The 23,233-nt window shown below is 44.2% G+C and overlaps 1 protein-coding gene across 3 annotated transcripts; it reads left to right on the top strand.

Moving 5' to 3' along the window:
• Window positions 1-3,622: 3,622 nt before the first annotated feature.
• LOC126999854 (CREB-binding protein-like) lies at window positions 3,623-22,620 on the top strand. Of its 3 annotated transcripts, none has more exons than XM_050862921.1 (15): window positions 3,623-4,170; window positions 7,983-8,857; window positions 11,559-12,008; window positions 12,251-13,021; window positions 13,123-13,271; window positions 13,400-13,517; window positions 13,680-13,896; window positions 14,564-15,750; window positions 15,976-16,133; window positions 16,462-16,542; window positions 16,707-17,057; window positions 17,268-17,528; window positions 17,759-19,166; window positions 19,410-19,711; window positions 20,020-22,620. In XM_050862921.1, the coding sequence occupies exons 1-15, from the start codon at window positions 4,092-4,094 to the stop codon at window positions 21,434-21,436; spliced, it is 7,824 nt and encodes a 2,607-aa protein (XP_050718878.1). In that variant the 5' UTR covers window positions 3,623-4,091; the 3' UTR covers window positions 21,437-22,620. The 3 variants fall into 3 exon arrangements, with proteins under 3 accessions (XP_050718878.1, XP_050718893.1, XP_050718888.1); XM_050862936.1 differs by having other exon boundaries at window positions 11,559-11,999; XM_050862931.1 differs by having other exon boundaries at window positions 3,624-4,170; window positions 7,983-8,848.
• Window positions 22,621-23,233: the final 613 nt, after the last annotated feature.

A 23,233-nucleotide genomic window follows, 5' to 3' on the forward strand; every position in this document is an offset into this window, starting at 1 on the left:
AACGATGTGGGTAAGGAGGAAGAAAAATTACCACCGGCCTGACGAGCTAAACGTATACTTAACACAAGATCTTGTTTTCCTACTCTATCAAAGACTCAAAACTAAAACTATAAATCATGGTTTCTGCCCCAGTGGAGTTTATTATTTCACGGGGACGGTGCGGTAATGGAGGAGAGCAATGCACCACTGCTGTGAAGCAAAGAGAATCCGCAAAGGTTTGTTCATTGCAATCATCTAAAAAGTTTTTATTTAGCTAGTTTTTACTCTGTATGCTATAATCGCTCCTCAGTCCTCCTCAGGCCTCTTGGTGTTCTTTGGACATCAAAACAAATGCAACTTTGTTATGAAGTCATGAGAATTGGCAAAGGTTCTGTGGGAAGATATTCAGGAGCTTACGCCACAAGTTGAAACCGCCTCCAAATCGTGGTTTCTGGGCCCGTAGAGTTAAGAAATAACGATAATAATAAAAATAATAATAATAATAATAATAATAATAATAATAATAATAATAATAATAATAAAAGTAATAATAATAATGATGATAATAATAATAATAATAATAATAACAATAATAATAATAATAATAATAATAATAATAATAATAATAATAATAATAATAATAATAATAATAATAATAATAATAATAATAGTAATAATAATACTAATACTAATACTAATACTAATAATAATAATAATAATAATAATAATAATAATAATAATAATAAAATAATAACAATAATTACAATAATAATAATAAGAAGAAGAAGAAGAAGAAGAAGAAAAAGTACGTACATTTAATAAAGGATTGCAGAGGTTGTGTCAGTATTGCCAAGGGTAGTTGATGTATTGATGGTATTGATGTGACAAGGATTCTGCGCCATGAATGTGAAAAACACTCATGAGAACTCGACTAATCTCCTTCGAAGCCTTTGGAAACATTTGTTGTAAGAGTCAAAAGCTTCTGAAAATACGGGCCTGGACTCGTAGGGATTCTCAAAAGTTTCGAGCTTTTTTTGAAGGCTAAAGAACCACGGTAAAATAGGTTCTCATGAGTGTGTTTTCCGTTCATGGCGCTTAAAATGATGCAAATCTTCCACCATGGTCATGAAACCACCCATGAAAATCCCCAATACTTCTACGAGAGCTTTTTTTTAAATAGATGTACGTATTCTATAATAGTGTCGAAAGCGGTATTCTACTGTCATGAGCCCGCAGCAAGCCCCGGCTCTTGGTAGCACTGCTTATAGAGTATGACACCACGTCAAATATTACTGATCGTGTGTTAGAAGTGACGCCCCAGTGAGTAGTCCTGCGACCTAGCCTATGGAGAGAGAGAGAGAGAGAGAGAGAGAGAGGGTTAGGACAGGAAGGATATAAATTATTTTCCACCTTATCAGTAGGAATGTCGAGAAATTAGGCAATCATTGAGGATAAACTGAAAAAAAATCTTCCATCGCAAAGTTAAAAAAACATTTGTTATGGCAAGACATATCTAAACACTCCGAGGAGATAAAAGGAGAAAAAGTAATGGTTATATACGGGCTATGCTTTTCAATGCATTCTATAGCCCGTATTCTCGGGCGCTTTTGGTTCTCACATCAACCATCAACCATCAACCATAGGGTAGGCGGTGGCTGAACTGGTAGCGTACTGGGCCCACATTCACCGCGTGATGGACGACGCGGGTTCGAATCCCCACGCACCACCTCGGATTTTTCAGTCACGGCGGAGTGGCTTAAAACTACCCACATGCTGTCCTGAGGACCACCCATCAACCCGGACTCTAAAGGAAGCAGTCCAAGCGAATCAAGAACGAGTTCCGGGGGGCAGCATGAGCCAATGCAAGATGGCGCCACTATAAACACTCGCCTGCGCCAGAACGGGCTGGGCCGACCATCAGGCCCCACCGGGAAGAAGCCTTGGGCCGACCATCTGGCCCCACCGGGAAGATGCCTACCGGCGCAACAGGCAGCGACGTAAAAAAAAAAAAAAAAAAAAAAAAAAAAAAATTCCAAAGGCCAAAAGGAGATTAATCGGCTTCTTATTAGTATATTTTCACATTCATAGTGCAAAAGCCTTGTGAAAATATCACTAGGCTCATAAAACTACCCGTGGAAATACTAACACAACCTCTACGAAAATCTTTTCTAATGTGGGAATGTATATAGGCTCCGAGATGTTTGAGAATATGGGCCTATAGTATTATGTCTTCAGCAGGTTAGGTCAGCAGCGTGTGTTTGCATCGCTTTTGAGACTGATGAGCGTTTTTTTTTTGAGTCTCAGTCTTGTAGGTGCGGCGTAGCCTACACGTACGTCCACTGTATTCAGAGGATATGACGTTACGATAAGACGGAGGCCTTTGTCATTAAAGATCATTTTTTCCTGGTCGTCCCTTCTTCGTTATTACGTACTGGGTGGACTGAACGCCGACTGCTCATGCCGGGATTCGAACTCCAGGCCGCGCAGATTCCATTAAAGTGAGGGACGTTAACCGCTGCAACGCGGTGTCTATAATGTAAAAAATGAGGAAAAAAGTCAGTCCACATCGAGTTTGTCATTCCTGTTTGGTAGTTCCCCGTTGAATTGCTTTTATCAGTTAACCTTCTGCATGAGGACTCCATACAGTAATAACAAAAGTAAGGAGAAAAGTCTGCCCACATGGGGTGTCAGAGTGGGCGTGCAGCGTGTTCGAGTGTCTGCTGAGGCGCTCCCTTCAACTGTATGGGAGGTGCCTGCTGTCCCCTCCACCCCATCCTCCAATAATAAAATAAAGATAAGGAGAGAAGTCTGTCCACGTGGGGTGTCAGAGTGGGCGTGCAGCGTGTCTGACTGTCTGCTGAGGCGCTCCCTTTAACTGTATGGGAGGTGCCTGCTGGCCCCTCCACTGCACCCTTTAACTGACTGTGCAGCCACCATATGACCGATCAGCTGATTCCTCGCTCCCTGCAAACATGGCCCAGCCGCTACCTATCAACAGCATCCCTCATTTCCCTCATGGTTGACCTTGTGTCAGTCCTCAAAGTCGCTAAGTTGTGTTTTGTTTTGGCTATGGTGCGAATTTAGATGTGTGTGCAGCCACCATATGACCGATCAGCTGATCTCTCGCGCCTTGCACCATGGCCCAGCTGCAACCATTCAACATTAATACGTATCTCCCTTGTGCTTGACCTTGCATCAGTACTCAAAATCGATCAACTGTCTATTATTTTTTTCATGGTGCGGATGAACTATTATACTGCTGGAAACTGTCATAACTTGCGCAAATTTCATGAAGTCGATGTAATCTAATCTCGAAGGTAAGCTACTGCGTCAGTATCAAAGCTTAGTAAGAGAGTCTCCGTCTCCTCCACAGCCGCCTCGACAACAAACAGTGAACTTTTGAGCATTGAGTGTTTAAACATGGCGGGTGTGAAGAGTGTTGCGCAGAGAAGATGCTACCTCCAGCCAGCCACTCGGGGCCGCAGTCAGCTTTACAACTATTAACACTCGGCTCAGCTCGGCTCGCGTGACGTCATCCTCGGCTTGTGACCTCACCCTCGGTTTTGTGCAGCAGCCAATCAGCGGCGGGACAGCGTGCACGTGACCCGCGGGGACCAATAGGAGGCCGGGCCCCGCGCAGCCACACTCTGTCAAGCCTAGAAAAAGTTTGCCTTGCGAGCCGCCATTTTGGTTTGACTACTACTCTGCGGAAAATATTTTTGTGGCCGGATAATGTAACTTTGCGTGGCCCTGGACGGCTGGTTCTGCTGCAGGAGCGTAGCAAGAGGCATAATCTGCATATACAAGTGCTAAAAATGTGGTTCTAGGTGAGGGTATCGGCGTGTTTAGTCGGGGAAGTGCAGCGCGGCGTTCAGTGAAGCCGCGGAGCTCCGTTGTGAAATCCCACCCAGGAGATGTCTGCCTCGCAAAGTGTTAATTTCCCCGGCGATCCGTGGCGGAGGCCCACCTAAAGTACCGCGATGGACATATTGGTGTGTAATGATGCAGTATGAGTGTGTCGGGGACGCTCACAGCCCGGGAATAAGCGTAAAAGTGGCGTGTAGTGGAGGCGTTGGTCTTGTGCTAGGGATCGCGTTGTAAACAAGGACGTCATGGCGGAGCAGCCGCTAGGGAACGAGCCGCCCAACAAGCGGGCCAAGATGGACGCCTTCCAGCCCCCGGACCCCACCGGTGAGTACGCCAGGCCAAACCTTGGGCCTCATTCTACCTTTGGTGTGGATATAAGCCCCGTGGAGGCAGGTGACGGGAGGTAAAAGCACCGCCCACCTGAGTGTGTGGGGCCTGGGTCTACCTGGGCCAGGCACCTTGGCCGCCACAACACAGGCACACATGGGCCCGGGGCGCCGCGGCGGGCCCCTGCACCCCGGCCAGGCCCGCCTCGGCCCAGATTGTGCTCATTGGGGGCCTCAGACGGGCAGGGAGGGCCATATTTACATTGAGCATGGGCTGAAGTGGGCAAGGTGTGCGGCCAGACGCCTCCTGAGGAAGGGGTCGTCCCCCCCCGCGGCGCCTCGGCCCACTAGGGAGCCTGTGGCGGCATGACAGCTCTGGGCCAGGCCAGCCCGCCGGCATGTGATGCCATGGGAGGTCACATGGCACTCATGTGCTTGTGTTTTGGTTGATGTGTCTCAGGAATGGCTATTTACATTGTGTTGTCACAGCCCAAGATTCATGGCATGTATCAAGACAGCCTGGCTCAACATTTTATGGCAGCTAATGTTAAGGGAATGTCATTTTTTCAGAGTGTTTTAGGAAAGAAAGAGTTGTTATGAGATTCATGAGGTCAAAAGGGATGTTACTTTGTCACCTCACCCTCTCAGTCTACTTTTTAGTTTTCTCAAGTCATCTACATTAGCCTAGGTGTATATTGCTTCCAGTCATCCATGAATTCAGCAGCTATTTAAGATTTGTCTGTTAATTTGCATAAACTCAAAATAAATTTGTCTGTTTATGTCAGACATCTTCCAGCAACGGATGCTGCTCTCTGGGAGGTGCTTGTGTGTGTGACATGGGTGGCAGGCGTGTTTATGGCACAGACACAGCATGTTGCACCATGAGCTACCCTAACACTGTCTTGACTTTCTGTGCATCAGGCATAGAATTTAAGTGTCACAATATGAATAGGAAGAACAAAGCATATTGTCAGGGGGATAGAAAGAATGCTTAGTTAGGTATGTTACTGACAGTTTCTGTGTACTGTTTAGTATATTATAAGTATTTATGTGGTGCATTAAGATGAGCAGCCCTCGCGCCCGCTACTGGGGATGCACCATAATTTTCCTTTTTTGCATATTAGGAGGCAGCTCAGGTTCATAACATGAGTAAAAGTGCCAAACATTGCTCTCATTGATAGTCAGGTTAAGGTAGGTTGGATCCCTAAACATGCATAGCATTGTGAGTACATTGTGGGTCCAAGTGCATGTATTAAAGGAGGTTTGGACTGGGTGTACTTCTAAATAACAAACCACAGGAATTGATTATTATGTATGAAGCAAGAATTATTTTCCTTTGTTAAGCAAGTAACTGTTACATGAATTATGCTACTGTTTGTTATGAATTTGGATTTGCTTGCCTGGTTGGCCATCTTCAACAAGTTATGAGAAGAAAATGTATAAACCACAATATTTAAATAGAAAACATTGCCAAAAGTACTGAGGTATGAAATCAAGCTGTAAGCCACTAAGTTAAATTGATCAGGCTTTTGTGATTAGGGATTTTGAAAAGGTTGACACACTGTTATAAGTGATGCTCTGCACAGCTTCTTGAGGACACGTTTGCTTTGTGGCATGTCTTGACATTATTTTATGTGACAAAAACTATGCCTCTATCCTTTTGGCTCTGCTTACAACTGCTCATGCTGGTAATTCTTCTAGTCTTTAGTGAAACCAAATTGTTGAGTCTGTTTGGGCAGAGGCTCCCGCGGGTCCATTTCTCCCCTCTGGTTTGCCACATAGTCTCAACACCGATCTCTCCCTTTCCTATGTAAGGTAAAGGTAACATATGATTGGAAAAAAATAGGTGTTGGGACTGTGTGGCAGAGCAGAGGGGAAAAATGGACCCACAGGAGCCTCCGCCCAAACAGACTCGACAATTTGGTTGGACTAGTGTGAGAAAGAAAAATAACAAACTAAAAAATATCTGAGTGTGGAGAGGGACCCTTGGAGTTGTTTACATGCATACAATTTTGTGACAGCTCTTTTCATTTTTAATTGAAGATTTACAAATTGTTCACATAATGGATTAGCAAGTAGATGATTTAAAGTAGATGATTTACAGTATGGAAATAAGACCATATGGTGATGGGCTGCTGTTCTTCCAGGTTAGCCATAGAGTAGCCCTAACCTAATCGTAGCATGACATGCAAGCCAACAAACACAAGCACAGCATCTGCCTGACAGTTGTTCACTGGTTGGTGTTGACTTGAGGGTGACTTATACTCAGGCTAGGAGTTCTTTAAATGATAAATTGTGTTTACCCTTCGTGCAAGGGTAAAAATATAATCATTGTTGGGTGATTGATTGAAATGGGTTAATTGTGCATGGTTTCAGCTGATAGTCAATGTATGCATAGTTTTATTGCTTGTGGATGTACATGTATATACTGCTTCTACCCAGGGGAGGGTTAGGTCTTTCTAGGGGATGCCTTGAAATTGCCATTTTTTTCATTTGTATTTTTATAGAAGAATGAAACATTTTGTTTTGCCATCCTCTGCAAGATCATGTGGTGTTAATGAGAGAGTCTGTAGGACACATGGGCAGGATCCTAATTTGGCTCCAGGATTCTTCATCTCTATTTTCATCTTTTATGATCACGGACCAGGTTTTATTTAACTGTATATATATATATATATATATATATATATATATATATATATATATATATATATATATATATATATATATATATATATATATATATATATATATATATATATATATATATAAAATGTGATATCCTTTTAACCAATTTTTTTGTAAATCATTTTTTCTTCCTATATCTTTTTCAGCCATTACTAGTCAACAGCATGACTGTTTTCCTCTGTGTCAGATGTTCATACACTCTATCTTTGATAAAGGTTCCCATTTAATTTCTTTACCTGGTTTTCTGTCACCTTGAACTTCCAATGTCTGGTATGCCATGTTATTATTTTTATTTTAGTTGTCTATCTCCAAACCTTTCTATGCATGATATGACCTGCTCAAGTCTGCATATTATTTTTAAATGAGTTTAAATGTCTTCAGTCTTTGTCTCTCCTGTAATCTGTGAATCAGAGGGTGCTAAAAGAGCACTTGCTATGAACACCACATTTTGGCATGTAAACATCACATCACTCCTTTTCATTTCATCCAAGCAGTTCCATTTAACAGGCACTTCCAAGCTTTTCATCACACACTTCAGTCGTCATATTTTCCATCACACATTTTATGTATTCAAACTCTCGCATGTCCATCTTCCGAAACGTTCCCGGCCTTCTGTTGTTGGTGCTTTGCTATGGCATTCATATTTACTGTTTTGTTATATGGATATATTCAGCTTCACCAGTCCCCACACCCTATTACCCATGTTCCACCTTGTTCCCATCCTTGCCTGACAGAACTGTGCATCCTTTTCCTCTCTTATCATCACTCACTGACATCCCTACTTAAAGGGTACCATCACACTGCTTTTGAAACAGGCCAACATTTTAGTATACTGATTAACTGTTTTGTATTTTTCTCCTTATCTAGTTTTTATTAAGAATTGATGTAAATGATTTGGTTTTCCTTCCCATTTTACTGACAATTCAGAGGTCAGTACGTTTCCAGAAAGTGCTTACATACAATCACATGTGTTAGTTGAGGTACTGATCTGCTGGTAGTTCTAGAAATATGCACTCGGCTCCAATCCATGAGTTCAATGTAAGCCGTCCAGTAGTTGTTACCATGTCATTTTGTTTATATTTTTCTGAACCTATTGTCAAGATCCTTTTCTTTTTCTTTCAGATGACTTTGCTGCTATGTTGGAGAAGGCTCTGCCAGACGACCTGATATGGTCATCAGGGGACTCGCAAGGTGGTGGTGGCAGCGGTGGAGGTAGTGGTGGGGGCGGGGGCGGTGGTGGTGGGGGTGGCAGTGGGGGTGGTGGAGGCGGTGTTAATGGAATGATGGAAAACAGCGGAGGAGGTGGTGGAGGTCCCGGGGACCGTCCACAACAGCTAACTCACCTCATTCAGACCAAGACTCCACCCCATTCCATAGCTGGAACAAATGCTATGCCCACCGGACCCCACACCATCGCCAACCAAAGCAATATGATCGTGAATGCATTGACAAATTCCAAAAGCCCCCACGGTGGACCAATGCAGTCACCTCAGAACACAAACTTGGGTATGAGTGGGGTACCAACATCCAGCCAGCCACTAAGTATGAATGACTCTGTAAATAACATGAACAACATGCCCAATAGCATAGCCAACTCTCTCGCCACCGTGTCTGGAACCATGTCCATGTCTATGGCCTCGAGTGGTGCAGTCTCCTCTATGAGCCTTGTTAATACCAACACCTCCATGGGCCACAACAGCATGGCAAACAGTGGCATGGCTGGGGGCATGAACACAGTGACCAATATCAACACCATGAACACTATGAACTCTATGAACAAATCACAAGTGGTAACAACAATGAACATGACCGGGCCCATGGCGACGCAGATGAATGAGGGGATGCCCAATGGACCCTTGTCTTCCCTCAATAGAACACTGGTGCCACCCAACCTAAGAGGGCAGTCCACCCAGCCCATTGGAGGCCCTCCTGGGATGGGACCAAGACACCCAGGAATGAGTCCTGGTCAGATGGGGCCAAGGCTACAGGTAAGGCCAGTATGTATTGACTGATTTAGTTAGTTTTAACAGTTCTGTGGTAATTTCTATAAAGTAAAACAATTTTATGTTGTCCCTATCTGGCAAGAATAAGTAGAGTATCGGGCAATAACTACTGTGCATTATACTACTTGGTGTGCCAGTCAAGGGGCTTGTCTATCTATTGCTCATGCAGATTCACAGCCAACTGCTGAAGATGCAGAGACCTGAGCTTTCTGGGTACATGACTGGTAAGTCAAAAATAGACCAGAATCAAGAGAATCTTTTAGGTAATACCCTACCCTGTTCAGAAACTTTGTTCATTCCAATGATGCAAAAACCTTCGCTGAGTTGCTGGAGGTTCTCGTAAGGGCTCTTGAGGCACTACATGAGGGAGCGAAGCCCTTGTGACCACATTTTCTGGGTCAATCCCCAAGGCACAGGTATTTGGGGGCTTACTGGATGAAATAGTCGAGTTTGTTCTTTTGTATGGGTAGGACATTGAGATCTTGGAAAATTTCACCTCGGTAGCATGGTGCAGAAGAGCTTCAGGCAGCATCAAGAACCAGTGAATTGGCATGGCATACTGTGTTATGGACTCTCAGCAAGAATATATGGGGTTGTTGACACCAGAAGAGGGACAAAGTCCCTTCTTTGTGATAGTGAGGTGTGTGTATCTATAGGCGTTTTCAGTAGTGTCACTGACAAGTCAAATGGAAGCATTCAAATGCAAACGAGACCAAACGTGCTCAGTGATATGTTTGCCCAAAAGCCGAACGCTTTTCATTGGCCAATCAGCGAATAGTAACCACAGCACCACAGCAGTCAAGTTCCCATAGGAATGTATTTTGAAGAATAAAATATAGAATATAATGCTCTTTAAGACCCAGAAAGTTAGTGTTGTATAAAGAAATACTTATTTTCTTGTCATTTCACATTAAAATGAACCTGAAAATGACATAGGGCAAGGGAAAGAAGGGAAGATGCTGTGTTTTCTGATGACATTTTGCATCTTTTTGCAGTAGCATTGTCCGACTTTCGTGGCTGTGACTTTGATCCCAGAGCAGTGCTGTTTTTTCGTATGTTGGTGTGTTTCTTACATCATCTCTTAACATAATCATCATGTGCAGGCGAGGAAATGTATATTTTTGCAATATTATAGTTGACATCAAGCTATAACAAGGAGAAAATTAGAGTCTGCTCAGAACTAATACATGCGAACTGTAAACATAACTCTTGCCATGGAGAAATCATCTGCTGCTGGATGAGGGGCATATACAAAGGATTAAGCACTGGTGATCTGTAGTTATCCTCTAGGAACAAATCGTCAAATTCCCCCATCTTCCTATTTCCAACAGTGTGCACTCTGTACTTGAGTCTGAAGAGTGATGTACACGACAGTTTTTCCCTGGCAGTGGCACCTGTCGTCTGGCAGTGGGGCTGTAATTTGTTTTCAGTAAAAACGCTGTGTTGTATGCCTCCCATGTCCCCACCCGGGGGTGGGTGGCAGAAAAAAAAAGGAGAAACAAACAGGATGCTCATGTACCAAGTTACCACTCGTAAATCAAGACATTTTTTGTGGAATTTTTTTGCTCGTAAATCAAAACGCTCATAAACTAAGGCACTCGTAAACTGAGGTTTGACTGTATGTTATACATATTTATATTTTGTTCTTGGTATTATTTGTGTGTGTGTGTGTGTGTATGTATTTCACCATGGCCTGATCACAAGTTGGACTTGCAATCACCAGCAAGTACCCTCCCGATTAGAGCAAGGCTCATTAGTCACTCTCTGGGCACTGCCAGGACCTCACACACCTCATCCCCGTTGCTCAAGAGGGGACAGTAACCACTCCTAGTCACCAGAGAAATCCTGGCCTGAGCAGGTCTTGAACCTCTGCCTGCCACGCCATGAAGCCTGGCAGTGCAGTGCTTTAACTGACTGAGCTATCGGAGTAGTGTGTGTGTGTGTGTGTGTGTGTGCGTGCGTGCGTGTATTTTACCTAGTTGTGACATACGGGAAAAGAGCTGCGCTCGTGCTGTCCCGTCTCCATATCCTCTCTTATCCAACTTTTCCTTAAAATCATGAATGTTTCTTGCACAAACCACCTTCTCCTCCAGTCTATTCCATAGCTCAATGCTTCTGTTTGGGAAGCTAAACATTTTCACATCTCGCCTACACGTGGTCGCCCTCAACTTCTTTCCATGTCCTCTCGTTTCTCTCTCGCTCCACACACACAGGTCCTCTCTGTCCAGATTCTCCACCCTGCTCGCCACCCTGTACACTGCTATCAGGTGTGTGTGTGTGTGTGTGTGTGCATGTGTATGTGTGTGTGTGTGTGTGTGCATGTGTATGTGTATGTGTGTGTGTGTGTGTGTGTGTGTGTGTAGGAGGATATATTTACATTGATAGGAGAGGAGGAGGTTGTTGTGTTTGCAAGGGAAAAAGGAAAAGGTAACCACCTTACTCTTACCAGAATCACATTTTTCAGTTTCTTGTTTAGAGAAAGTTCCTTTTAGGGATTTTTCTCTGGGGAGGCAAATGCAGATGTATATGAAAAGAAGAATTTAGTTATTTTATGAAGTAGCTGAGGCAGCAAAAACAGATTCCCTCTGGTGTCTATAGACCTAAAACTTGTTCCAGGTACAGAAGTTGTTAGTCTATAAAGTTTTAATAATATTGTGACATTTATTTCACACTGTTCCTCCTTGTGTTATTTCAGAATCCTGGTGTTGGAGCTATTGGGCAGCCAGCACTGTCTGGGAATTATAACTTTGGTGGTCCAGGTGTGAGCCAGGGAATGGATGGTAATGTTGGTCAGGCAAACACCGGCATGGGCCCAGCCCAGCGTCCCATGGGTATTGCGGGAATGCCTCCCCGCTATCCTAATCAGGAAATTATGAACGTGATGGGCTCCCTGCCCAGGGGTCCCCAACCAGGGCCAGGGCTCCCTGGGCCTGGGGCACAGGGTGTCCCTGGCGGCCCGCCTGTGGGACCTCCAGGCCCCATGGGCAGCGGCCCTGGTGCACCGGGGCAGATGGTGCCGGGGCAACCCAGACCAAACCCAGCTGATCCAGAGAAAAGGAAGTTGATCCAGCAGCAGCTAGTACTCCTCCTCCATGCCCACAAGTGCCAGCGTCGCGAGAGTCAAGCCAACGGAGAGGTGAGGCAGGTGAGCATAATAGAAGAGGATGTGAATCTCACATTCGTGGCTTTTACTATACTCATCACTAAATTAAGATAACTGTGTTGTTGAAAGAAGGTTTGAACACATATCATAAGGGCCAACCTGTATTCATGATGTATTTACCAACTCTTGCATACAGTCTCAGTTCACTTAGATTCATACAGATTGAGTATGACCTTTTGATGTGTAAACAACAAGACTTCTAATGTTTTTCTTTTCTGTTTTAGTGTAATTTGCCTCACTGCAAGACAATGAAGAATGTGTTAACTCACATGACGACGTGTCAGGCTGGCAAGTCGTGCCCAGTCCCCCATTGTGCGTCATCAAGGCAGATAATATCTCATTGGAAAAACTGTACCAGACAAGACTGTCCCGTGTGTGAACCCTTGAAGCAGGCTGATAAGAAACAGCCTGCAGCTGGTAATGTGGCAGGACAGATGCCAACAGTATCCCAGCCAGGTCCCAGCCCTGGAGGTGTACCTGGCCCTATTTCAGCACCACCTGGTCCCCAAGTTCCCCAAGGTCCACCCAGTGTTCCAGGGCAGGTCCCTCCTGGCCCACCAGGACAAGCTCCCGGCCCCAGGCCTGGAGGGGTTAAGAGGGTGTATGAGGGTGACATGCAGCCGGCCATGTCTGGACCACCCGGACCAACAGACTCTATAATTAGAAACCTGAGGCCGCAGGTGCCTAATGCCGGCGTTCCTGGAATGCCCACCAGTGCCCAGCCTGGTGTACCAGGAAGTGTTTCCAACGCCACCACTGGAGTGCCCGGAGCACCGGGAGGCATACCCGGACAAATAGTGCGGACGGGTGTTCCAAACAAAGGCCCGGACGGAACTATGATGGGCTCCACCGTTCCTCCGAGTTTAAATTCTCCAGGCATGATGGTAAGAGCACCTAATGCAGGCTCGGGACCCATGAACGCCATTCACCCGCAGATCCTCGGCAAGCCTCCCAATGTTGGTATCAATCAAAACAAGCCTGTCGTAAGTACAATGGTGAGTATCAGCGTCAACAAAGTCTGTGCAATATAAGGTTTGTCTGATATATTGTGTATCAATAAGTTTTTGCCTCAAACTAATCAATTAAGCTTTTTCAGTCTCTACCTGATTCTTGGCTAAGTTTGCCAAATCAACCTGCACAGCTGCCTGGTGGGTTTGGGGCTGTTACTGCCAAGCCTGTAAAGGGGACCAAAGAGTGGCACCAAAGTATATCCAATGAGTTGAGAAATCATCTCGTCCACAAATTGTGAGTATTAACCTGCCACAGTCGTAACATTTAAAGCTGTCAACCTTGATCCTATAGGGAATACACCCTTGTCCATACTTTCATTACTTTTTTTACAATTTTGTTAACTTGAATGTATTTTGTTCCAGGGTACAAGCCATCTTCCCCACACCAGACCCCCATGCAATGCTGGACAAGAGAATGCAGAACCTTGTTGCCTATGCCAGAAAAGTTGAAGGGGACATGTTTGAAATGGCAAACTCCCGGGTAAGATAAATTTGTTGGGCTGCAGAATGATTTGGTGTCTGAGATCTGAGATGTGCTTAATGTAGCATAAAGATCAAAGGTGAAGTACCGTGAGGTAAAAATCTGGTTTCACATTTTCCAGAAATCGTCAGTAGTAGTATTAAATATTTTTCTATATTTCAGCCTGAATATTACCATCTTTTGGCCGAGAAAATATATAAGATCCAAAAGGAACTGGAAGAGAAGCGCCTCCAAAGAAAACAAGCCCCACGAGATGGAGCAGCACCACCTCCTGGCCCCACCGGTGCCCCCCAGTGTCCCACTGCTGGTGTGCCTCCAGGGCAGGTGGTAGCTGCAGGACAGATCCTGACACCTACGACTTCTGGAACATCGCCCATTGGTGAGTTAATTTGCCTTTTTTTTTAAGTTCATGTAAAAAGAGAGATTTGTCTTTTCATTTGTACGTGGTGTATTTACCTATTTGTAGTATACAGGGCCTGATCTCAAGCTCGGATCGTTCTGTCTCCCAATCTATGTTTGTCCAACTTTCCTTTATTATATGGATACTGCCCACTTCAACAATGTCTTTATTTAGTCCATTCCATGTTTCCACACTCCTGTATGGAAAACTAATACTTTTTGTCTTTCATACAAGTCCCTTTTCTCAATTTCTTGCTGTGTCCTCTTCATTGCCTCCTCCCTTTCATCTCGATTAAATAATTTCTGTCCAACACGTCCATTCCACTTGTATTCCAGTACAACGCTATCAGGTCTCCTCTTTCTCTTCTTTCTTCAAGTGTTGTTTGGCCCAGCTCCTCCAATTTAGTCTTGTATGACAGACTTTATATTTCTGGTACCATATTAATTGCAATCCTTTGAATCCTTTTGAGTTTTCTTACCTCCTTTACCCTGTGTGGTGACCAAACAACTCTAACCTTGGTCTATTCAATGTTGTTATTATTTTCTTCATCATGTCCTGTCTAAGTGTATACTTTTTTCAGTGTTTTGTTGCACTGGCCACACTGCCAGATGAAGTATGTCTACATCCTGCATGTTTTCTCCTGCAGGTATTGTAGCCCGTCCTCCAGGCCCTCGGTTGGCGCATCCATCCGGGAGTCTGATGTCTGCCACTCATCCAATGGCTAATAATCAAGTGTCTCAACCAACATCTATATGCCAACCCAGCAATCAGATGATGGGTGGCCCGCCTATTAGTGGGCCCATCACCACAACTCCCACCACAAGTAACAGTACTTCGGGTCAATTCCCTGTCAGTGTTTCTCAGAATGATATAATGTCGGGGTCCAGGCCCAGTATCCCCCCTCCTCCGTACAGCACTCCCAGTGATTCTGCCGTCATGAACCAGATGGCCAGCCGAACATCTCCTGCTATTCCTGTCTCATCGGTTACTGCCACATTGGGTATTTCTAGCCTTGCATCTCAACCTACTTCATGTTCTATGACCATTACATCAAGTGGGGAAAATTCCTTCCCACCCACTTCCCAACCAGGCATGATAACAACTAATGCCAATAGTGAGAATACAGTGATGCCAACATCAATTCACACTAAAGATAATGCCTTAGGCAATCAATCCACTCCCTCAGAGATGACTGATGACAAGTCAGACATCAAGCCTTGCAAGATCCAGGTGAAAACTGAAATGCCAGAAATAAAAAGTGAACCAGAAGAGTGTGATGGAAAGGAGATTAAAACTGAACCCAAACCAGAACCAATGGATCATAGTACAACAGATGAGGCTCCTGTGAAGCAAGAACCCTTCATCAAGGAAGAACCCAAGAGTCCAGCAGCAAGAACCCCAAGTGAGTCCAGCAACTCCAATGAGGGAGGCAACAGCAAGGGAGACAAACCAGCCACCACCTCAATAGCTCCCAGAAGACCCGCTCCAACCCCACCCAAGCCTGCGCCTGTTGCCGGTCCACCCCCCAAGGATCGCCCGCCACTCTTCAAGCCAGATGAACTAAGGCAGCATTTGGTTCCCACCCTAGAAAAGCTGTACCGGCAAGATCCTGAGTCCATACCTTTCCGTCAGCCTGTTGACCCCCAGGCTCTCGGTATTCCAGATTATTTCGACATAATCAAGAAACCAATGGACTTGTCTACAATAAAACGCAAGCTGGATACAGGCCAATACACCGACCCTTGGGATTATGTGGATGATGTTTGGCTGATGTTTGACAACGCCTGGATCTACAACAGAAAAACATCCCGTGTCTACAGATATTGCACAAAAGTAAGTGTTGGTAGACTTCATTTGGGGTGTTTTGGGGATTTTCTCAGTGTGTTAGCTCACAAGAAACAGCAAAGTCAGTGAACAGGTAATCATCATGGGAGGTGTTGGTGATTTGGGAGAACAGTAACAGAGTCTTGAAAGGTTGCTTATACACTAATGAATAGGTTAGTGTCTGGTTTTATTTAATTGTATTCTAAGTGGCTGATTTATTCATTGTGCTTCCAGCTTGCCGAGGTCTTTGAAGCAGAGATTGACCCCGTGATGCAGCAGCTGGGTTATTGCTGCGGCCGCAAGTACACATTCAACCCCCAAGTCCTTTGTTGTTATGGCAAGCAGCTTTGTACTATCCCCCGTGATGCCAAATATTTCAGCTATCAGAACAGGTTTGTACATATGCAGTGAAGTTTTCTTTTATGTGTATACTTGGTCCAAAATGCATCGAAGAACTATAAACTGGAATTTTTGTGTGGTGTTTCTTCAGTGATAACTTATTTGAGAGTTCATTTGCTGCTATTATCCATAGTGAATATTTCACTTAATGACACATAAACACTGAAGTTTCCTATAATATATATATATATATATATATATATATATATATATATATATATATATATATATATATATATATATATATATATATATATATATATTTATTTATTTATTTATTTATTTATTATTTTTTTTTTTTTATTTATTTTTTTTTTTCAGATATACATATTGCTATAGATGCTTCAATGACATCCAAGGAGATAGCATCACCTTGGGAGACGACCCGTCACAGCCAGCGCTGTGAGTATTCAGACCTGAGTGATCCACTTTGTCTCACTGTCTTGCCTCACGTTTTTCTTCAGTAATTTTGTGAATACAGATCTGAATTTTTTTGAGAGAGAGAGAGAGACTGACTGACTGACTGATTGACTCAATAAATCACTAATTAATTGACGTCTTTACAGGATGATCAAGAAATCCCAGTTTACGGAAATGAAAAATGATGCCCTTGATCTGGAACCTCTCGTAGAGTGCCTTGACTGTGGCCGGAAACAGCACCAGATTTGTGTCTTGTACATGGAGAGCATCTGGCCTCAAGGTTTTGTCTGTGATGGTTGTCTGAAGAAGAAGAATCAGACACGTAAAGAAAACAAGTTTACGGCCAAGAAGCTTCCGACAACAAAGCTGAGTAATTTTTTGGAAACAAGAGTCAACAATTTCCTGAAGAAAAAAGAGGCTGGTGCTGGAGAGGTCTACATCAGGGTTGTATCATCAACTGACAAGATGGTGGAGGTCAAAGGAGGAATGAAAACTAGGTAAGTGAATATTTCTTAGTGCATCCTCAAGACTAAATAGACTTTGCTAAATATTGATTGGTCTCATAGTTGGATGACAAAGAGGAATTTCAAGAAAGACTGGATAAATGTATATATGGAGGCAGGACACTATGAGCAAAACGTAGGCTCAGTGCACTACATTTAGGTACATACATATATACATGCTATAACTGAGCCCCTTTGTTTCAGGTTTGTCGATACAGGACAACTGTCGCCAGAATTCCCGTACCGTGCCAAAGCTCTCTTTGCCTATGAAGATATTGATGGGCATGATGTCTGCTTCTTTGGCATGCATGTGCAAGAGTACGGGTCTGACAGCCCCATACCAAATACCAGAAGGGTGTACTTAGCATACCTAGACAGTGTTCACTTCTTCAAGCCAAGACAGTACAGGACTGCTGTCTACCATGAGATTCTGTTGGGTTACCTGGATTATGTTAAGCAGTTGGGGTAAGTCATTATGTGGTTTGTGTATTACTTTTAGGTTAAACAATACATTGTCAATACAGAGATTAGATACATAATTATCATCATATCAATTGGTATTTATGAATAATCATTGGTAAGTTTACTCTTGTTCTTAAAATCTTAATTCTCACAAGTTTTTTTGTATTAAGTGTTCTTGAATTGACAAATATGTGATCAAATATTTTTACATGAAAGACAATTATAATCCACAGGTACACTATGGCACATATCTGGGCGTGTCCACCCTCAGAGGGAGATGACTACATTTTCCACTGCCATCCTAGTGACCAAAAGATCCCCAAACCAAAGCGCCTGCAAGAATGGTACAAGAAAATGTTAGATAAAGGAATAATAGAGAGAATAGTTCTTGATTACAAAGATATTCATAAGCAAGCCTTTGAGGACAACATGAAATCTCCTGCTGAGTTACCATATTTTGAAGGGGACTTCTGGCCCAATGTGATGGAAGAGAGTATAAAAGAACTTGACCAAGAAGAAGAAGAGAAACGAAAGCAAGAAGAAGCAGCGGCAGCAGAAGCTGCAGCACAGGCAGCCATGGGGCAGGAGGAGGAGGAGGAAACCAGCCAAGACGGTAAAAAGAAGGGTCAAAAGAAACACAAAAATAAGAATAAAAATAAAAGTCAACAGAAGAATAAGTCCAAGAGCAAAAGTAATGCAGCTGGCTGCAATGACCTTGCTCAGAAAATTTTTGCTACAATGGAGAAACACAAGGATGTATTCTTTGTCATAAGATTGCATAGTGCACAATCAGCTGTTAGTTTGCCTCCAATTCAGGATCCTGACCCTATCATGGTGTGTGATCTCATGGATGGTAGAGATGCTTTCCTAACGTTGGCTAGTGAACGGCATTTAGAGTTCTCCTCATTACGTCGTGCTAAGTACTCCACGATGGTCATGATGTATGAGCTTCATAACCAGGGCCAGGACCGCTTTGTATATACTTGTAACCACTGCAAGGCTCACGTGGAGACTCGCTACCACTGCCAAGAGTGTGATGACTTTGACCTCTGTACTTCTTGCTTCAAGGCAGAAGGCCATAACCACAAAATGATAAAGCTGGGGTTGGATCTGGAGGATGGGTCAGTTTCCACAGAAAACAAAAATCTCAATCCTCAAGAAGCACGCAAACAGTCCATACAGAGATGTATTCAATCTTTGGTTCATGCTTCTCAGTGCAGAGATGCAAACTGCAGGCTTCCTTCTTGCCAGAAGATGAAAAGGGTTTTGGCACATACCAAGTCATGCAAAAAGAAGAATAATGGAGGCTGTGCAATATGTAAGCAGCTCATTGCTCTCTGTTGTTACCATGCTAGAAACTGTAAAGAACAGAGGTGTGTTGTACCTTATTGCTTCAACATAAAGCAGAAACTACGGCAACAAGAAATGCAACAGAGATTCCAACAGCAGCAGTTGATGAAGAGAAGAATGCAGCAGATGAATGCCGCCCGAATGGTTGGCGGGGCAGCTAATCCGTCGTTGCCTCAGCCAACTGCTCCAGTCCCTCCAGCCGTGCCGAGTCCCATTCACAACACTCAGCCAGGAATCAAGCCAACAACACAAGCACCACCACCACCAAATGTTATGAAGGCTATTGCACAGGTTGGTGACAGTTGTTTATTCACTTGTTTTTCTCACCATTGCTTTTTAGCATGGGCCAGTTTGTCACAGTATTTCAGGAAACTTAATTTAACTCAAAAATTGCTCTTTGGTGAAAGTTTTGAAAACTCTAAAGGAGATCATAGATTGGACAAGAGGACTTTATAAGTAACAGCAGTGGAATTAACTATAAAGTGAAGACAAATTTATTCAGCTGTATTTATTTTTAACATTTCCATATACTAGGTACAAGAAGAAGCTGCACGTCAGACCGGGACAGGCACTGCCGTCAGCTATGGGAAAGGTAATCCTGGCAATGCTGTGGTGAGTCAGCCCAGCATGATGCCACCCCCCATAGCTCCCCAGCAGCAAGTACGGCCGCAGATGCCCACGAACGCCCTCTCACCACTGGGCGCCATGGGACCTCAGGTTTCACAGATGAACCCCATGGGAAAACCCAATGCTGTGATGCAGCAGCAACAGCAACAGCAACCTCAACAGCAGCAGCAGAACAGAGTTCTACCTGGAATGGAACAGTTATGGAACAGGTATGACTTCCTTTTGTGTTCAGTGTGCAGTCTCCAAAGGTTAGAGAGTGCAGCAAGGTTAACTTGTAGAACATAAATTTTAAATGATTGATGAAGAGTTGAGCCAGATGAAATGCATGCTTTGATGAGAAGAGTCAATAAGTAATATTTGAGGTAAAAGAGAGGTTGATATTGACAGCAAAGAATCTAACTGTGTCAGAAAGTTGAGGACAGGTAAAAAAATATGAGGTTATATAGGAAGCTTATTACCATGGATTTATGAAGTAGAGATGAAAGGTGGATATTGATAAGCTTATTACCCTGTACAGGTACCCCAACCCTGGCCCTGGTAGCATAATTGGGCAGCAGCAGCAGGGTCAAGGTGGTGGCATTAGACCAGGGATGATGGCACAACCCAACCCCATGAATCAGCCAGGAGGACCGCCAGGCCCAGCGTCAGTCATGGGACCGCCAGGCCAGCCGGGGCAACCTGGCCAGCCAGGTCAGCCCGGTGGTCAGCCTCAGAGAAATGCAACCCAGGCATTGCAGCAGCTCTTACAGACTTTGAAGAACCCCTCAGGCCCACATCAACAATCTGAGGTTTTACAGATACTCAAAACTCATCCTCAGCTCATGGCAGCTTTTATAAGGCATCGACAAATTCAGCAACAAAGTCAGCAGCAGCAACAGCAGCAGCAGCAACAGCAACAGCAGCAGCAGCAGCAACAACAGCAACAGCAGCAGCAACCACAACAGCAACAGCAACAGCAGCAGCAGCAACAGCAACAACAACAGCAGCAACAACAGCAGCAGCAGCAACAGCAGCAAAATCCACAGGGTGCTGGTCAGCCAGGGATGATACCCCAAAACACCAGTGGAATGCAAGTACCTGTTCAAGGCTCCCTTCAGCCAGGTATGCAGCCTGGTGGCATGCAGCCTCCCATCCAAGGGAACATGCAGACCAGCATGCAAGGTGGGATAGTCACACAAATGGCTACCAGTCAACCCATGCAGGTGCAGCAGCCACCAATGGGGGTACCGCCAGGTCAGGCAAGCATGGCTCACCAGCAGCAGCAATGGTACCAGCAGCAAAAACTCATGCAGATGAGACAACAACAGCAGCAACAGCAACAGCAGTCACAACCAGGGGGCTTCCAGCAACCTCAGGCACCGATGTACACACCCAGACGACAAATGAACTTCCCTCAGCAGCATAACTTCCAGGGTGGCGATGGGCAGTTTGGGCAAGGTTTCCCTCAACAGCAGCAGCAGCAGCAAATGCTCATGCAGCAGCAACAAATGAAACCTGTTCCACCGTCAATGTCTCCTGGAATGATGCCACCGGTGTCAGCCATGACCAGCCCGTCCCCGCAGCAGCTGATGCAGACTGTTACGTCTCCCCCACCAAACAATCTCCCCCAAACGGTACGGTCACCACAGCCTAACCCTTCACCTCGTAACCACGGGCCCATCCCATCCCCACGTGCGGGACCAGTACCCTCGCCACACCATCCAGCTCCAGTGCATTCTCCACACCCGGCTGGCCAGCAAGGGCCAACGATGGGAGGTGGGGGTGGAGATGCCATGTTGCTCCCCCAGCTAGGGCCAGGGAATGGCCATCAGCCTCACCAAGGGTTACCTCCTCTACAACCGGCCAATAACCAACAGATGGGTGGTATGGTGGCCACCTCGGAAGCAGAAGTCACACCACAAGACCAACTCTCTAAATTTGTGGAGACATTATAGTACCAGTGTGCTACTTAGCCCTTGTAGATAGTACCTTGTAAATATTTTGTATGTAAGTCATGGATTCTCATACACACTACAAAATGTGATTGTTATTTTTGCAGTACTTTATAGCTGCAAACAGCAAAGATATTATGCTTCCTTGAAGCAAACCTCGTGAGTATAATGGAGACCCTGAGCAAAAACACTCAAGCCAATTCTCAAAAAGACAAGTGACATGCTGAACATAGAATATATCTAGGGTTATGACATATTGAAAAGGAATGAAAATTTTTAATTGAGAATTTTCTTACAGTAACTTTGTACAATTTTGCATTAGTCATTACTTTTGGGCAGTTGCTGTCTTGGTTATTATTTGAAAAAGTTCAAATAGGTCTTTGCCAAGGTTATTAGCTAGATATGTTGGTGCATTCTAGCTTGCTGAAGTACTAGAACAGGAAGAATAGGGGGAAATGTGCCTGTACATTACTGCGAAACAAGTGAGGGAAGTATATAAATGTAAAGATTTTGTTATTCCTGTGCCCTGACAACCTTGACAGTCACAGACTACAGTTCAGGCATGACCTCAGCAGTAAACTCTTCATTTTGACATTCCCTGTAATTAAACACCCTTTCCCTTGGAAGGGTTGCTGTTCTTTGCTAGTGCTGTTGGTTAGACGGTTGAGGGGGAACGGGTAACAGGAAAAGTGTTCACATGCAGCGGACCCAAAGGATTGCTGCTGCTGCTGCTGCCACCATCACCAGTCTGGACAACTGGCATCCATTGCCTGCTGCTCGCCCATACTGTGCCTATGGGACAAAGTCTGTATGGGCAGCAAGGAGAAGAGTACACGTGTAGATGAGGGGAGTTGCAGCCAGTTTTCCTCCAGTCTTAATGCCTCTCACCCACCTGTCCTCTTAATGACTTTAATTTATTTCTCTGAAGATTTGATAATTTTGTTTTGAACATTTTCCAACGCTCAACGTGATGTATGTATGTAAATTGTTGATTGTATTGTCTAACAACACCTGCTCATTGGGAGTCCCCGTTTTTGTCCTGTATAATTGTATTTTAATGGGCATAAGAAATTTTTTAACTGTCTGGTCCTCCCCACTTTGTTATGTTTAACGTTGACCAATGAGGAAGTGTTGAACAGAGAATTTGATTATTTTATAATAAATATATGATGAATTACAAGATTTCACTTCATAGGGTTTATTATAGTCCTTCACTCCATGGTTTACAGTGTGATGTTGATCTTTGGAGTTTTAATATTATTCATTTTTTTCATTTTGCGTTCGAGACTATGATGACTAATTCACTGATACTTAGACAATACTATTTCTGGTCTGGCTCTCACCCTGCTTGGTGCGGGAAATTGAATGATGGCAATGAGTAAATGATAAATAAGACTGCTACAGCACTAGGAATAATAATGAAAAAAAAAAATCACTGAAAATCATAATTGCACCTTTTTTTTTCTTATCCAAGTAGACTCGGTGCACCTTTGTATATTACCTGGGGATAGGGACAGCAAGCAAGGTTGTATTTATATTGCAATACTGCCATTCATCAGTTTGTCTTTCGAAGTGGCCGCACTAGGGCACTTGGGGTCCAAAGGGGGGATCATGGCATCTATACGTGGGGCTACTAAGGAGAGGGAGCACGTGGGGAGGATAGATGGCCCCCATCTCCCCTTCTGTTGCTACGACGAATGTTTATATGATTTTGGGGGCTTTAAATTTTTGCGCTAACGCTCGAGGCGACCCGTGGCTGGCAGAGGCGAGTGGTGAGGAGGTCAGGGGCTGTTTATCCCA

Source organism: Eriocheir sinensis, chromosome 2 (genome assembly GCF_024679095.1).
Source record: "Eriocheir sinensis breed Jianghai 21 chromosome 2, ASM2467909v1, whole genome shotgun sequence".
Lineage (NCBI taxonomy): Eukaryota > Metazoa > Arthropoda > Malacostraca > Decapoda > Varunidae > Eriocheir > Eriocheir sinensis.

Bases quoted from the DNA above. Each gene is read 5' to 3' on its own strand.
- LOC126999854 (XM_050862921.1), top strand. From the start codon at position 4,092: ATGGCGGAGCAGCCGCTAGGGAACGAGCCGCCCAACAAGCGGGCCAAG. The intron at 13,272-13,399 runs GTGAGTATTAAC...ATTTTGTTCCAG, and splicing joins AATCATCTCGTCCACAAATT to GGTACAAGCCATCTTCCCCA. The intron at 19,167-19,409 runs GTTGGTGACAGT...TCCATATACTAG, and splicing joins TTATGAAGGCTATTGCACAG to GTACAAGAAGAAGCTGCACG.